This window comes from Rhinatrema bivittatum, chromosome 5 (genome assembly GCF_901001135.1).
Source record: "Rhinatrema bivittatum chromosome 5, aRhiBiv1.1, whole genome shotgun sequence".
NCBI classification, from domain to species: domain Eukaryota; kingdom Metazoa; phylum Chordata; class Amphibia; order Gymnophiona; family Rhinatrematidae; genus Rhinatrema; species Rhinatrema bivittatum.
Window position 1 is genome coordinate 13,069,174 of NC_042619.1, and position 15,149 is coordinate 13,084,322.

The 15,149-nt window shown below is 43.6% G+C and overlaps 1 protein-coding gene across 6 annotated transcripts in view; it reads right to left on the bottom strand.

Moving 5' to 3' along the window:
- Positions 1–15,149, bottom strand: part of NUMA1 (nuclear mitotic apparatus protein 1) — a 503,280-nt gene that overhangs the window by 328,466 nt on the left and 159,665 nt on the right. For all 6 annotated transcript variants that reach the window (XM_029602025.1, XM_029602029.1, XM_029602028.1 and 3 more), the window contains exon 6: positions 13,275–13,355. In XM_029602025.1, coding sequence (XP_029457885.1) covers positions 13,275–13,355 — 81 coding nt within the window. The remainder of the gene's footprint in view (positions 1–13,274; positions 13,356–15,149) is intronic.

Here is a 15,149-nt window from a genome sequence, read left to right on the forward strand (position 1 = left end):
CTACCACAACTTTTGATCTAAAATTTTTAAGTTAATCACTCTGAGCTTTCATAATCAAGATTACTTCTACACTGTGACCTTACAACTACTGTTACTGTAGCTACAAGCTTGATTTCAACTTAACTGTAATCCATTTTGAGGCCATTCTAGGACTATCAACATGTTTCTAAAGAATGAAATCTTGAAGACATCTTTAACTGCTCTCCAGCGTTTGATGGCTGGTCTGTTCACCACTACTCAAGAGACTCCCACTAGCACAGTACTGTGAGAGTACTCAGCAGAAAGCAGCGTCTGTGTAACAGGATTTTGCTTTACTCGTCAATTCTTGCATCATTATTCTTCCTGCACCAGACTGAACCAATTGAACACAGTACCAAGGTTAATATATTTGAGGGCTGCAATGTATGGCTTTTCCCTTAATGAAAATGTTTCTCTCCCCTCTGCTGGGAACTCCTTTTTTCAATGCAAATTGCTAAAGCTGCTTATCTGTAACAGATGCTCTCTGTGGACAGTAGGATAAACCAGCCACACAATTAAGGGCAAAGTCACTGCACGGAACCGATCCGGATGGTGATCTCTCAGAGCCCAGGAAGACTAGAGTTTTTCTGAGCGTGTGTGGCAATACCTGCTCTGCTGCCGCGCAAGGCCCTTTGTCTAATATCTAGCTAAAAAAATCTAAGGGAAGGAGAGTGAAATTGTCTGGTTTATCCTGCTGTCCATGGAGAACACCTGTTACAGGAAAGTAACAGTTTTCTCTGTGGACGAGCCAGATGAATCTAGCCAGGTAACTGGAAACTCCCAAGTTTATTTATTTGACTTTTTTATATGCCGGTATTCGTGGTGACATCATATCGGTTTACATATAATTTGTAACAAAAGAGAAGGTACATTGAGAACAGGGGAGTACAACTTGGAAGGGGAATAGCAGTGTTTAAGACAATAACAATATAAAAATTATGTACAGTTGGTGGGGGCTATTTCTTGATGGCATTAGGGAGATAAAGGGGTAAGATAGAAGGAGGGATGGGGGGGGGCAAGGGAGATGGAGGAACAGGGGAAGGAGAGGGCTTTTAGGGTAGAGAAGTCAATGGTACCAACAGGGGAAGGAATGATCTTTTAGGGTAGAGAAGACAATGGTACCGATAAGGAGGAGGAAGAGACTATTCTGGGAATGCTTGCTTGAAAAGCCATGTTTTTAGCTTTTGTTTTTTTTAATTTTTGCAAACAAGTTTCAAGACGAATGTCTGGGGGCATGGAGTTCCAGTTCAGGGTTGCAATGAAATTTTTGAGCTCCTTTTGGTTAGAAAGTCATAGCAACCCGATAATAAAAGTTGGAAGGTGAGTTGAGCATTTATAAGGTAGTTTTAGGACTGTCTTCTAAACTCCTCCTCCTCCAGGCAATGGCGTTTTGTAAAAGTATGAATATAAGACCAAAGAGCTGCTTTGTAGATAGCAGTATTTGAAGATGAAGAGAGATGAGCTATGGATGTTGAAGTTGTAACAATGTGAAAAGTAATTTGAGAGCCACAAACACAGAGTTTTTCTTTACTACCAACCATGAGTTGACGTAGTATACAAAACAAAACATGTTTTTCTGAACATCTTTGTTCTTTCTTTCAGAGGCAACAACATCAGAAAGATTGGTAGATGTAAAGCGGGAATTATTGCCAATCTTTGTGGGAACCACACTTGTCGTAGCCAGAAAGGAGCTATCAGTATGATGGAGTTTTTTCCTTTTCTTAATTTCACAATTGTCTTGGTTATAAGAATTGGCAGGAAAGCCTAAAAACTGATCTCATTATTGAATTGTGAAAGTGTTCCTTGCTATTGCATTCGGAGCTGGTCTTTTCGAGCAGGAGAGTGGAAGCCTGTGGTTCATTTACTGGAAATGAACTCGGACTGTGCAGACTACTCATGAAGCTGGAGACATCGGCTTAAGGAATTCTCCAGTGATGTTGGATTTCCCTGACTGATAAATCTTCTTTGCCAGAGCCCCACTCTCTTGCAAAGCCCATGCCTCCCTGCCTATGTAATACGTGGTAACTGGGCTGTCCATCGGCATCTGTACTGATAAACCTCTTGAAAATTGCTCTCAATTGCCGCTGATTTATGTGCACTGCATGTCCAGACTGGACTAGGTTCCTTGAAAAATGTCATCGAGATAGGCCCCCATCCTCATAAAGATGCATCTTTGGTAATTATCTTTTGTAGGATTTCAAGCTGCAATGTTTGACCACAACAGAGATTCGACAGGCGGATCCATTACTGGAGACAGTGAATAAAAAAAGGACTTGTTTAACTGAATTCTGGAAGCATGTTGATTCCATCATATCCTTAAGTGCCACTGAGTCTGCCTTGTATGCAATTGTGCCAATGGAACTGTACGGACTGTTACTGCCACTGACTCAGTATTCTTATAAGAACCAGGCTGAGACTGCTCAATCATAGTACTATACTGATCAGATTTCTTTTATCCTTTACAGTGGTGGTAAGGCCATTCCTCTCTATGAATGTGGGGAAGCTATGAACTACAGATATGACGACATTAGCTGGGACTTTTGAAAATTTACTATGAAATCTAGCAAGTGTAGAGTTTAAATTATGTAGACTGTTGACTGGTGAGCATCCTGAAGATATCTTCTGACCAGTCGCCCAGGTATAGACAGATCAAGACATTGTTCTGATATGTATTGCTGCTACTGTTAAACTCTTTGTGAATACCCTGGGTTATGTAGAGAGTCTGAAGAGAAGAACTGTGTATTGCTAATACTTGGAAAGAGTAGTTTGGTTGTTGTGCTAATCTTTATTTCTGTGCATTCAAATGGACTAACAAAGAAAAACAAAACAAAACTATATATACTTATATTTACACAACCACCAAACTACTCTATCCAAGGTTTATCAGTACGGTACCAACACAATTCTTCACTAGCTTTCGAGAGGTAATACTCTTATCAGAATTCAAATGAGCAAAAAAGAACATTAGCAGGAAACATGAAGTTGTACGACTGCAATAAGTGACTCATAAAAAGCATTCCAATGATAGCGGGAAAGGAAAAGGGAGGCTAGTCAAGAAATGTATTAAATTAGCCCAATCAAAAGGTGGTATCACTGTTTTATTAACCTTTGATTCTTTGATAATGCTTGTCATTTGTTATGATTTTCAGTGCTTCACATGGATTGGAAAGTGCAGATATGCATCTTTTAAATTCAGGAGTTGTCAACCAATGTCCAGTTCTAAAAGCAATAGAACTGTGCCCAGGGGATTCATCGTGAATCTTTCTTTAAGAAACTGATTCATTTTCCTCAAATCAAGGATTAGATTTACAGATGTTACAGAACTCTGCGGCCAGGATCTTGACTAACTCTAATAAGAGAGACCACATCACGCCCATCCTCTACAACCTGCACTGGCTTCCGATCAAACACAGAATTCTCTACAAAGTTCTGACCATCATGCACAAATCCTTAAACAACTTAGCCCCAACTGATCTTACCTATCAGCTGCGCACCAACAAATCCACGAGACCGACTAGAAAAGCATACCAAGGCACCCTTTTTGTCCCTCAAGCCAAAACCTCGCTAAGGAATAGGGCACTATCCACTGCAGGTCCTACCCACTGGAACACACTCCCACCAGACCTCAGACAAGACCCCTGCCAGCTTTCCTTCAAGAAAAAACTGAAAACATGGCTATTCAGCCTAGCGTTTCCCTGATGGCTCACAGTTTACTTCCCTTGGCAACTATGATTTGTTCTATATGTTATCAATCCACCCGTAAACCCTCCCCTAAATCCACCAATTCTGGATCCACTGTTTCTCTTATCCTCCATCCCTGTGTCCTCCCTCCAACGTCCTCCTCCCTGCACTCTAGCCCAAATTCATTCAATGCATTCAACTGCTTGTTTACTTTTAATTTTAATGGCTTTTTGCAAGGCATCTAGTATAAGATGTATACTTCAATACCATGTTACTTAAAGTTTTTTATATGTTCTTCATTCTATGTAATGCTCTCAGGCAAGTTTAATTGTTTCACTGTAAACCGGTTTGATTTGTATCCAATGCAAGAAGATCGGTATACAAAAAAACCAAAAATAAATAAATAAATATAGATTTATGTCTCCTGACTTCCCGGATATGGGAAAAGAATCCAGTCCCCTCTTCCTGTAGTTGTACTGGCTCTGTTTTGTCCATTGTCAATAAGAAAGATACCTCCTTGTTCAGGATTTGTAGTTGGTCCCAAGGTATGGAATGAATTCTTGTTGGGTTGTTTGGAGGAAGTGGTTGAAAACTGAGGAGACAACCTGCTTATACAATCTGTGAGGCCCAGGTTGTCATAGATATTAAACCTCATTGGGCTTGAAAATGTCTAACCCCCCTCCCAAAGTGGAAGATCCTTTAGCAAAGGGTCCACGGCAGTGTGGAAATAGTCAAAAATTAGAACCTGTCTATTGTCCTGGTGGTTGAATGGGTCTTTTGTTGTACCTGTTCTCTTGGATGTGATTTTGTCTTTTTTTGCAGCTGTTGGGGCCTTTGCCTATAATATGAATAAGGTTGATAGCACCACCTTCGTAGGTAGTAATACTGCCATTTATATAACCGATACGGACTCTCTGAGAAGTCTACACCTTCACAACTACTGTTAGTGTTTGTAAAGTTGTACAATACTCCTTAATTATATTCAGTTTCATTAACCTTGCCTCAGAATTAATTTGCCAGTGCATGCAGCATCCACTAACTCTTCGTGCACATCCTCTCAGAGTCCTGAGACTGAGCCATGCTGGTCCCTATTGCTATAGCTGAGGATCTTGATGGGAGTATCAAATGTGCAAACCAATTTTATATTTCATATCTTCCTCGGCACCATTAATTTGTTGCCAATCTTGTCTTGAACCTCAGGAGTGGATGATGTTTCTTTTATGTTCTGTAAGGTACTGTACAAGAATTGCACTATTTAAATTGGTGAGCTAAAATTCTAGATCGCACCTTGGCTGCTTAAAATGTTCTCTTTCCAGATGTATCCAAAAATGTTGTCTCTTGAGAGGAATACTTGAAAATGTGTGGTTTTTTAAGAGCAGCTTCAACTGCCATGGACTCATGTGGCAATTATAGCTATGATTTGAATATGGTTGCACTTTATAAATCTGGTCTATTCTCTTGTTGACTGGAGGAGTACTCAAAGAAGATTGCAAAGATTGCCATAGTTTTGACTATAGACCTTGGAGAACTCCATATGTTGTTTGGGCAACTGCAGGAATTCTACAGAACTCCAAGAGATTAAGGAAGAATATCCATAAGACATAGACTCTTGCTCCCTGTCAGAGAGCTGTTCTATGTATTCATTTCAAAGGGGCATGGGATAAACACTGTGGATCCATAAAGGCTACAGGATGGGAATGAAGAGAAGAGCCATGGGGGTGGATTACTGGAGTGGAGGCTACTAACTGGTGATTACTACCCTTACTCAATAAGCCATCTCACAGTTAATGCAACTTCAACATTGCTCTCTGCTTCAACAGCAATGGGAAATGTAGAAGAGAGGATTTGAATTCAGACAACAACCAACAAGGACTAAACTTCACAATCTGGATAAACAAATAAGCGTGGGGGTAGCTTGCTTATTATGGCGGTTACTACCCTAAACCCATTAAGCCTGATACATCACTTTGAATGCATATAAAGCATTGCTCTCTGCTTCTATGGCAGGGGGAAAAGTGGAAAAGGAAAATTGGTTCTTACCTGCTAATTTTCGTTCCTGTAGTACCACGGATCAATTCAGACAGTGGGTTGAGGCTCCTGTCCAGCAGATGGAGACAGAGAAAAACTGAAAGGGTATCCTATATGAGGACAGTGCTCACACAGCGTTCCTTCAGTATAAACGATATCAAAGCAGAGAAAGAATAGCTGACAAAATTTTACCAGAATAAGATCAAGCAAGTAACCATTGTAACATGAAAATTGTAATTCGAAATTTAAATAATTCAAGAACGGCTCATATATAACGGCAGCAGTTGAAGATGGAAAAGATGCTCCATCTTTTCCATACGAGCTCGTCTTCCCTTCGGTGTCATTTCAGTGCATTTCGAGCATGTTGATACATTGTGTTTCTCGCCTAGACATAGCATACAGCAGCATGCTAGTCCTCACATATGGGTGATTAGCAAGCTACGGCTGAATCATTTTGTAGTGGACCAACAAGGAACAACTTGTGCAACAGGCACAATAACTGGTGAACTGTTGGAAAAACAAATGAGGCAGCCTAAAATCACAGCAGGTTGGATGTAGAAGGAGTTGGATTATACTGGAAACAAGTTACTGTAAGTGAATCTTATCTTCCTTTATCTAAACAGTAGTGAGCTGCAAAAGTGTGAAGAGAGCTCCATGTAGCAGCTTTACATATGTCAAGGATTGGCACTGAACGATAGTGTGCTACTGAGGTTGACATTGCTCTTACTGAATGCGCCTTTACTCGTCCTTGGAGAGGAAGGCCTGAATTTTCATAGGAGAACTCTATTCAATCTGCTAGCCATTTGGAGAGAGTTTGTTTGCCCAGTTTGTTTGGATCAAAAGAAACAGAGTTGAGTGGATTTCCTGTGGACTGCAATGCGGTCTAAATAATATGCAAGCGCATGTTTACAGTCCAAGATATGTAAAGCTCTCTCACCTTGGTGAGAATGAGGTCTTGGGAAGAATATGGGCAAAACTATGGACTGATTCAAATGGAATTCCATAACTACCTTGGGAAGGAATTTTGGATGTGTACGAAGTACCACCCGGTCATGGAGGAATTTTGTATATGGTGAGTACGTGACAAGTGCTTATAACTCACTAACCCTTCTAGCAGATGTAATGGCTATTAATTTAAAATCGCAGGAATTCATGGGTTCAAAAGGAGAATGCATGAGCATTGTTAGCACTAAATTAAGGTCCCATTCTGTGACTGGTGGCCTTATTGGTGGTTTACGGTGAATTAAACCTCTCATAAATCTACTAACAAGAGGTTGCATGGATACTGGTGCGAGTTTTCCAATAAGGAGAATGTTTCCGCTCGATCCTTGGGTAGAAAGGCTCTTGATAGTATGGTGTTCAACTCTGCTCCTATGAATTGTATTAGGTGAGACTGGATGAGACGGGACTTTTGGTAATAGATGAGAAAACCCATCAAGTGGAGCAGATTGATTGTTCTTCTGAGAGAAGCCAGAGCTCCTTGTTGAGATTGACTTCTGATGAGCCAGTCGTCTAGGTAGGGGAAAATGTATACACTTTCCTTGTGTAATTGTGCCGCTACCACTGCTAGGCATTTTGTGAATACTCTGGGTGCTGAGGCAAGTCCGAATGGTAGAAACCTGTTTTGGAAATGCTGTTGCCCCACCAGGAAATGCAGATACTTGCGATGGAGGGAATATTGGCATGTGAGCGTAAGCGTCTTGTAGATCCAGAGAACAGAACCAGTCTCCTGTCTGAAGAAGGGGAAGCATGGTGCCTAAAGAGACCATCCTGAATTTCTCTTTCCATAGAAATTTGTTGAGATTTCTGAGGTCTAGTGTGGGACGTAGGCCCCCTGTTTTCTTTGGAATGAGGAAATAACGGGAGTAGAATCCTCTGCCCTGTTGAGGTCGGGGTACTGGTTCCACAGCTCTGGCTCTCAGAAGGGTGGATAATTCTGCTTGCAGAAGAGTGATGTGACTTTTGTTTATCCAAAGAGACTTTGGAGGAGATTCTTTTGGAATTGATAGGAAATTGAGTTGATAACCTCGTGATATTATGGAGCGTACCCATTGGTCTGTTATCTGTAACCAATGGTTGTAATAGAAGGAGACTCTACCTCCTACTGGTATGTTTGGGTTGGGGCTGTGGAGATGGCTGCTGTTCTCTGGTGTTGTCTCAAAAACCTGCAGCTGGTCCTGTTTGCGCGGGTGGTTGAGGCCTAGCAGTTCTAGGTTGCCTGGACTGAGATCTTTGTTGTGGTCGAGAAGATCTTCCCCTAGGTGTCGTGGATAATACCTTCTCGGCCTGTAGTACGGCTTTCTGGTATCCTTTCTTGGTTGACGACGGGACGCTGAAGAATGTTCTTGTGGGATAGAAGATAACTGACACAGTGTCTCTGTATGCTCTTTAAGTTGGGCTACTGCGTCCTGAACCTTTGATCCAAAAAGGTTGTCGCCCAAGTCTACCAATTTATCTTATACCTCGGGCCTGAGGTCAGAGGCTTTCAACCAGGCCCAATGGCGTGCACTGATCCCCAAAGCTGCAACCCTTGAAGAAGTTTCAAAACTGTCGTATGCAGCACGAACCTCATATGTTTTCCAGCTTCTAGTCCTTTATGGACAATTGCATTAGCTGCATCCTGGTATTGCTGAAGTAGGAAATCAGTGAGCTGCTGCATTTGTTTCCAGAGATTTCTCTGGTATTGCGTTGTGTAGAGTTGGTAAGACGCTATCCTGGAGTTAAGCATTGCTCCTTGGAAGACTTTCCTTCATAGAGAGTCTAGGAATCGATGATCCTTCCCTGGTGATGTAGACGAATGAGGTCGTACTCTTTTAGATGTTTTCTGAGCCAACTCGACTACTGATTGATGTGGTTGTTGTGCCCTTTGATACCCAGGGATATGCTGTACTAGATATGTGGTGTCCATTCTCCTATTAACTGGTGGTACTGAGCATGGATGTTCCCACAATCTATGCTGTAACTACCAGGACCTCGTGGATAGGAATGGCTAGGACTTCCTTCGGGGGGGATCCACAAATTGAAGAGCTTCTAATGTTTGCTGCCTTGTATCCTCCTCAGACACTAATTTAAAAGGGATTGTGTCTGCCATATCTTTTATGAAGGTGGTGAAGCATAAGTCTTCTGGTGGAGACTTTTCTTCCTTCAGGAGGAGATGGTTCAGACATAAAACTTTCCGATGATGAATCTGTGTTTCTATCCTCCCAGGAATCATATGGTGCATGTTTGGAAGGAGAAATAGGAGAAGACCTCGGGGGTATTGATGGAACCACTAGTCTGAAGAGTCCTGAAGGTCCTGGTTGAGGTTCATCAAGTGGGGACTGACCAAAAGTATCTCCTATACCTGCTGGCTTAGTAGGAATAGGCTGTGATGGCAAAGCACTGAGTGCATCAAGTTTTTCCAGAAGCAGTTGAAAAATTGAAGCATCCGGTTGTATTGGAGTCCCCGGTATGGGTTCTGGCATCGGAAACGGCATCAGGGATGGTAATGGTGATGGAATCTGCATCAGTAATTGTCCTGTCTTCTGGGCGGGCACCGGCATTGACAATGGTGTCTGCTTCGACGAGGGTATCGGCATCGGAGGAGTCAACGGAGTCTATGGTCGGTATTCCTGAAGCGCTTCTCGCACTGCCTGGTGGATGAATCCGCTCAGTTCCTCCGTTATAGCTAATGCAAGCAGAGCAGCTATACATGATGACAGTGAAGGTGTCATCTGTTCCACCACAGGGCCCTATGACGGCTCGATGTCCGGCAACTCTAAAGGTGGGGAACGCCTTGGTGTAGAAGGCCTCTGTGATTCTTGTAGATGAGGTTTCTTGGCTCCAGGCTGCTCAGATAACAAGGCCTCCGGAATAGAAGAATGTCGATGCCAATCAATGTTCAGTGTCTAGGCGAGAAACACAATGCTCGAAATGCGCTGAAATGACACTGAAGGGCAGATGAGCTCATATGGAAAAGATGGAGCATCTTTTCCATCTTCAACTGCTGCTGTCGACTTTGACGCAATCGTCTCCGGCTGGAGTGGTTAAAAAATTGGTATTGAAAACTCGATGTCGTCTGGACGAAGCCGGTTACCGACCATCACAACCCCTTCTTGGTCCTCTATAAAGTCAACCTCGATCATCGAGAAAAAAAGCGCAGAGCATAGACTGAAACATCGACATCGAAGACCTTTGGATCCAGATTCTGACACGATGCCCGGAGTTCCTTCGATACCTATCGAACCAACTCCTATGAAACCTCGGATGGATGTGTCATCGATGCCCTCGAGGCAGATGACTCCCAGGCAATCCCCACCGACTGCAGACAGGAGGTTCTGGGTGCAGAGAAGTTGTTGAACCCACCTGAGACTTGCCCGCTGCATGAGACTGCTACAGACTGTAGCCCGGACCCCGAGCACCAGAACTTCAAAGATTCTCTTGACTTCCACCTTATGGTCCTGAAGATCTTTCAAGGCAGTCACTCCCACAACGGGAATTGTAGTCCTCTTCGTAACCGTGGAAACTGAAGGGTCCACCTTAGGGATTTTGAGCATGAAAGGGGAAGGTAGGCAGAGGTGCCCTTAGACCAGCCAGGACCGGGTCTGCATTGCTAGAGGTGGCACAGTGACCTGGTATTTATGGTGCAACTGGCCCTTGTGATGTGGCCTTAGAGCTCAATACCCAGCTTAATCATCGATCACTCACTAAATTTGTCCTTATTATGGCTAAAAATCACTGTGACTGTAGTTATCATAGGATAAGTGCACACGTAAAGATTATGAACTGTGCACTATATGATGGTCATTCACATCTTTAATGTATGATGTTACAAGAGTCATTTCAGCAGAATTTCTATTCTATTGTTTAATCCTAAAGTTTCTGCTTTACACTGGGGTTCCTATATCTTTGGTTTGCTAGAGGTGGAAGCATCCGGGCCTTCTTCTGGGGGGGGGGGGGGGGGGGGATTGATACCCAGCTCAGTTAAGACAAAAGATATGAGCAGATCCAGCTCCTCCCGCTGAAATAGGTGTAACACCCGTGGGTCGTCCCCTTCCACCGGAGGATTCTGAGTGAGGGCATCCTCAGCTGGATCAGCAGAATCAAGGTCTGGGAGCTGAGGTGGGACAGTAGCAGGATCAGAGGGTTCTGGTACCCCCGGCACAACCTGAACCTGAGTCGCCGCTTGAGAATCTGGGAGCTTGGGTCCCAGATCTGCAGGCATCCTAGGGACCTTAACCGGTGGAGGGCCAATAGGAATCAGAGCAGGAGCAGGGTCTGGATCCTCTGGCTGAAATAGGCTGGCAACATATGCTTTATGTAAGAGCAGCACAAAGTCTGTGGAAAAGTGCACAGGCATTTTTCACTGGCATTGGGGAAGGGTTCTCATCGGGCTGAGGATCAGGTCCCCCCCCACTGTGAGATCCACAGGGCTTAAATCGGGCAGGCTTTGAGGAAAAACCACGTGTCCCCCCCCCCAGTCGGCACAAGATCTGCAGACAAAATGGCCACCGCGGTTTGCAGGAACAGGGCTGACCTTGGAGCGCGCTTGCAGGGCCGAGATCTAGCAGCTGATTTCCCCGGCTCAGAGGAACCCTCCCTGCCAGGCAGACAGCAAGTACAGAGCCCCTCGCGGGAGAGTCTGGAAGCAGGCTCCCCGCACACGATGCAGAAAGCTGATCAAGGCATGAGGGAGGTGGGAGGTGGGGGGGGGGGGGCAGAACTGCCGCTGAGAGAAACGGCAAAGTTTGCCGGTGCCTGGCTGCGAGCGGAGAAGAGAGAGAATCAGCTACCCACTCCTTCCCCCGAAGAAAACAGCTGTTTTGCCGGTATGAACGCTGCTGACTTAAGTCTTTAAAAAAAAAAAAAAAAAGAGACAGAGGAATGAAACTTCTCTAAGCAGACCCAAGGCATGCAACTTCTCTGGGTCTGAGTGGGGGAGGGACTGGACCACCAGTGTCACCCCAAGCCAGGCAGGTCACTGGGAAGGGTCCTAGGCTGATCAATCAATGGGCAAAGCCCCCCTAGGCCCAAATAAGAGCAAGGAGCAAGCATTGCTGCTCCTGAGAAGAAAAAAACAAATTGAAGTTTTGACAACTTTTTTTTTTTTAAACTTTATATAATTAGAAATACTTGCTTGATCCCTGCACAAGACAGAAGAAGGAATAAAAACTTTCCCAAGGAAAAACTGTCTAGAGAAAAGGAACCACAGGTTCTGCTATCTGCATCTGCTGGAGACAGAGAAATACCGAGGGAAGATAGGATGAGCACTGTCCTCATACAGGATACCCTTTCAGTTTTTCTCTGTCTCCAACTGTTGGACAGGAGGCTCAACCCACTGTCTGGACTGATTGGGGTACGTACAGCGAAAGAGGATTTGCATTCAGATAACAACCAACAAGGACTGAACGTCACAATCTGGGTAAACAAATAAGCATGGGGGTAGCTTGCTTATTACGGTGGTTACTACCCTAAACCAATTAAGCCTGATACATCACTTTGAATGCATATACAGCGTTGCTCTCTGCTTCAACAGCAGGGGGAAATGTAGAAACACAGGATTTACATTCAGACAGCATCCAACAAGCATTGATCTGTGCAGTCTGGGTAAACAAGCATCAGGGTAACTTGCTTGATGTGGCGGTTACTACCCTTAACCATTAAGCCTTATGCTCACCTTTGATGCAACTCCAACTTTACACTCTGCATCTATGACAGGGGATGGCAGGAAATTTGAAGCAAACAGTTACCAACAAGGGCCCTGAATTTGTTGGTAGATGAAACAGATAAGTATGGGAAAACTAGTGTGGGAAATTGCTGGGCAGACTAGTTGGGCCGATTGGTCTTTTTCTGCCGTCATTTTTATGTTTCTATATAGATGGGACAGGATCTTGGTCAGATCTTGAGAGAACTGAAGATAGATTTCAACTCTATCTTCTTTCTACAATAGGTCGCATCTGTTCCACCTATGGAGGTGTAACAAGGAAATTTGTCATTTACTTATGAACCAATTTCACGCACACCTTCTGAACGAATAGACTGCATTCTGGTTGTTGGTGAGAAATTGAATTGAGATTTAGCAGCTGGTATTAGACTGAGGGGGCTCTCATGGTGGCGGTGGCAGCAGCAGCATAGAATTTGTGCACATAGAAAGCGTTTTAGTCTTTCAGGGCTCAGAGGGTACACCCGGAATCAATGTCATGAGGTGACGTCACACCCACCTGTGGCTGGATTCATCCTGCTTGTCCACAGAAAAGCCACAAATTGCAGAATGCGTCGCCATAAAAAGTCTGAGCCAGCTTCATACATACCTTAATATGGCTTGGGGTTATTTGGCCAGCAAGTTTACAGACACTTAAAACTTTTTTTAAGCTAAATCATAATTCAGTACTTAAAGAGGCAACAGTTTATGCTGGCTACCTTCTAAGAAACCACTCTGTGTGTATGACACCCAAGACTTCTGTGAATTTAACATTTATCAATGAAAAATCAGTTCTCCTAAAATGCTAGGAAGCTTAGCTGAGGCAGGCTCAACTCTGCTGCTCATTTATTCGCCTTCGTTCAATTACCTGAATTTTGTAGTCAAGCTCCTCAGACTCTCTCTGGTTTTTCAGGCTCATGGTGGAATAGTACAGGAGAAGCACAACTACCTGCAATTTAATGACAAGATCTCAGTTAAAAAAAAAAAAAAAAAAAAAAGGAGGGGTTTGCATTTTACAGAACACGTACGTTAGACCTTCTCTATAAAGCTGTGATGGATTATAGCGAACAAAACTAAGATAGATGTTTGCCACGAGTGCATACATGGGATCATACTGGTACTCTGTGCCACCTTCTTTGTTCAGAAAACTTGTTACCACATTGTTTGATCCAATTCTCAGACTTGTGATTAATATGATCTTGGAAAGTTGTCAGAGACAAACAGTGCTCATCTATAGGATTTAAGCATCTGGGCAGACTCCCCCCAAAAATGTCTGCCACCATACTGGCCTGCACTTACAATGGCATATTCAGACTCCTGCTTCTTTTCAAATTCAAACTGGTCATCCATCAAGTGTAAAGAACATTTACTACCTCAGTTCAGACTCAGATGAAACAATTTAGTCTAGGTATATGCCAACTGCATATTGGTCTATAATGCAGGGCTCTCATATGAAACCTGATTCAGTAAGTCAACTATATGATGGAGTCCATGAGGTCTAGGACTTACATGAAAAGATCACATTTGTTTTCCAGGTGGTCTTGCTCTCTAGTCTCGTGGCTAAAATCCCTCTGACACTCTTTGGAAAGAGATCTAGTAAAAGACAGCAATGAAGGGGGAAGTGCTGCTAGCTGGAGATATTAACCTGCCAGGTGGGGATTGAAGATCCTATCTGAGGAATTACTTGTCTTCTTGTATCCAACTAAAGTCATATTTCTTTCCAATGATTAGCTCATTTCAGACCTCATGAGATGGCTTTATCTTGATCATTAACTAAGCAGGGGCAGACCAGACTGTTGCATTGTCTGTCTGTCGCCACAATCACAGTCTGCTAGAGTATCTCTATTTTGTGAAGCTGGCTCTTAACCTTGCGAATTGGGTACAGAGTTGATTCAGGACCTTCCAGGTCGCCTATTCCTCCTCCGCCCCTGCAAGAAGCTGCTCAGTTGCTGCTAATCTTATGTGGAATCCGTTAAAAGCAGAGATATCCTGGATTCCTTTCAGGGAGTTCTCTTCAGGCAAAAGTTAGCTAAAATGGTAAACCAAGGTGACAAAAGTATCTCAGTAAAAAGAGAAACACCACAGGTGGGATTGTACAACGAATCTTCACAGGGATAGCTGCATTAGTCTGGTGTGGCACAAATGTCATGAAGTGGGTGGCACCTTACAGACTAACCAATTTATTGAGCGCACGTGGACACGGGTTGTATAGACGATACCTAATCCCCTTATGCAATAAAGGGATTAGCGTCTCCACATCCATTGCGGAATGAAACTAATAGCGCTCATCATGTAAATGCATGTGAACGAGGCTATTAGCTATTCACTCCCATTGCAAAAAAAAATGTGCACTCGGAAATTAACGCTTGCCCGGAGCAGGTGTTAATTGCTGAGCGCTCCTAAAAGTAGTACAGAAAAACAGAAAAAAAACTTGCTTTTCTGTACAGCCTCCTATTTTATATCTCAACGATATTAAGTAGGAGGAACAAATCTTAAAAAATGTTTTTAAAAGTGCTGGCAGTCAGGTGCAGGAAACGGACGCTCAGTTAACGTTTCCTGAACCCCTGGCTGTGCACAGTTTAGGAAACAGACGCTGATATATTTGGTATTGGGTTTTCCTAACCACCGAGCAGCCGACGCGCACGGGCTCTCATTATCAAGGAGGCGCTAGGGGCACGCAAGCAACCCTAGCGCCTCCTTGATAAGGCGACCCCTAATTTAAATATTGCATGGCAATCCTAGG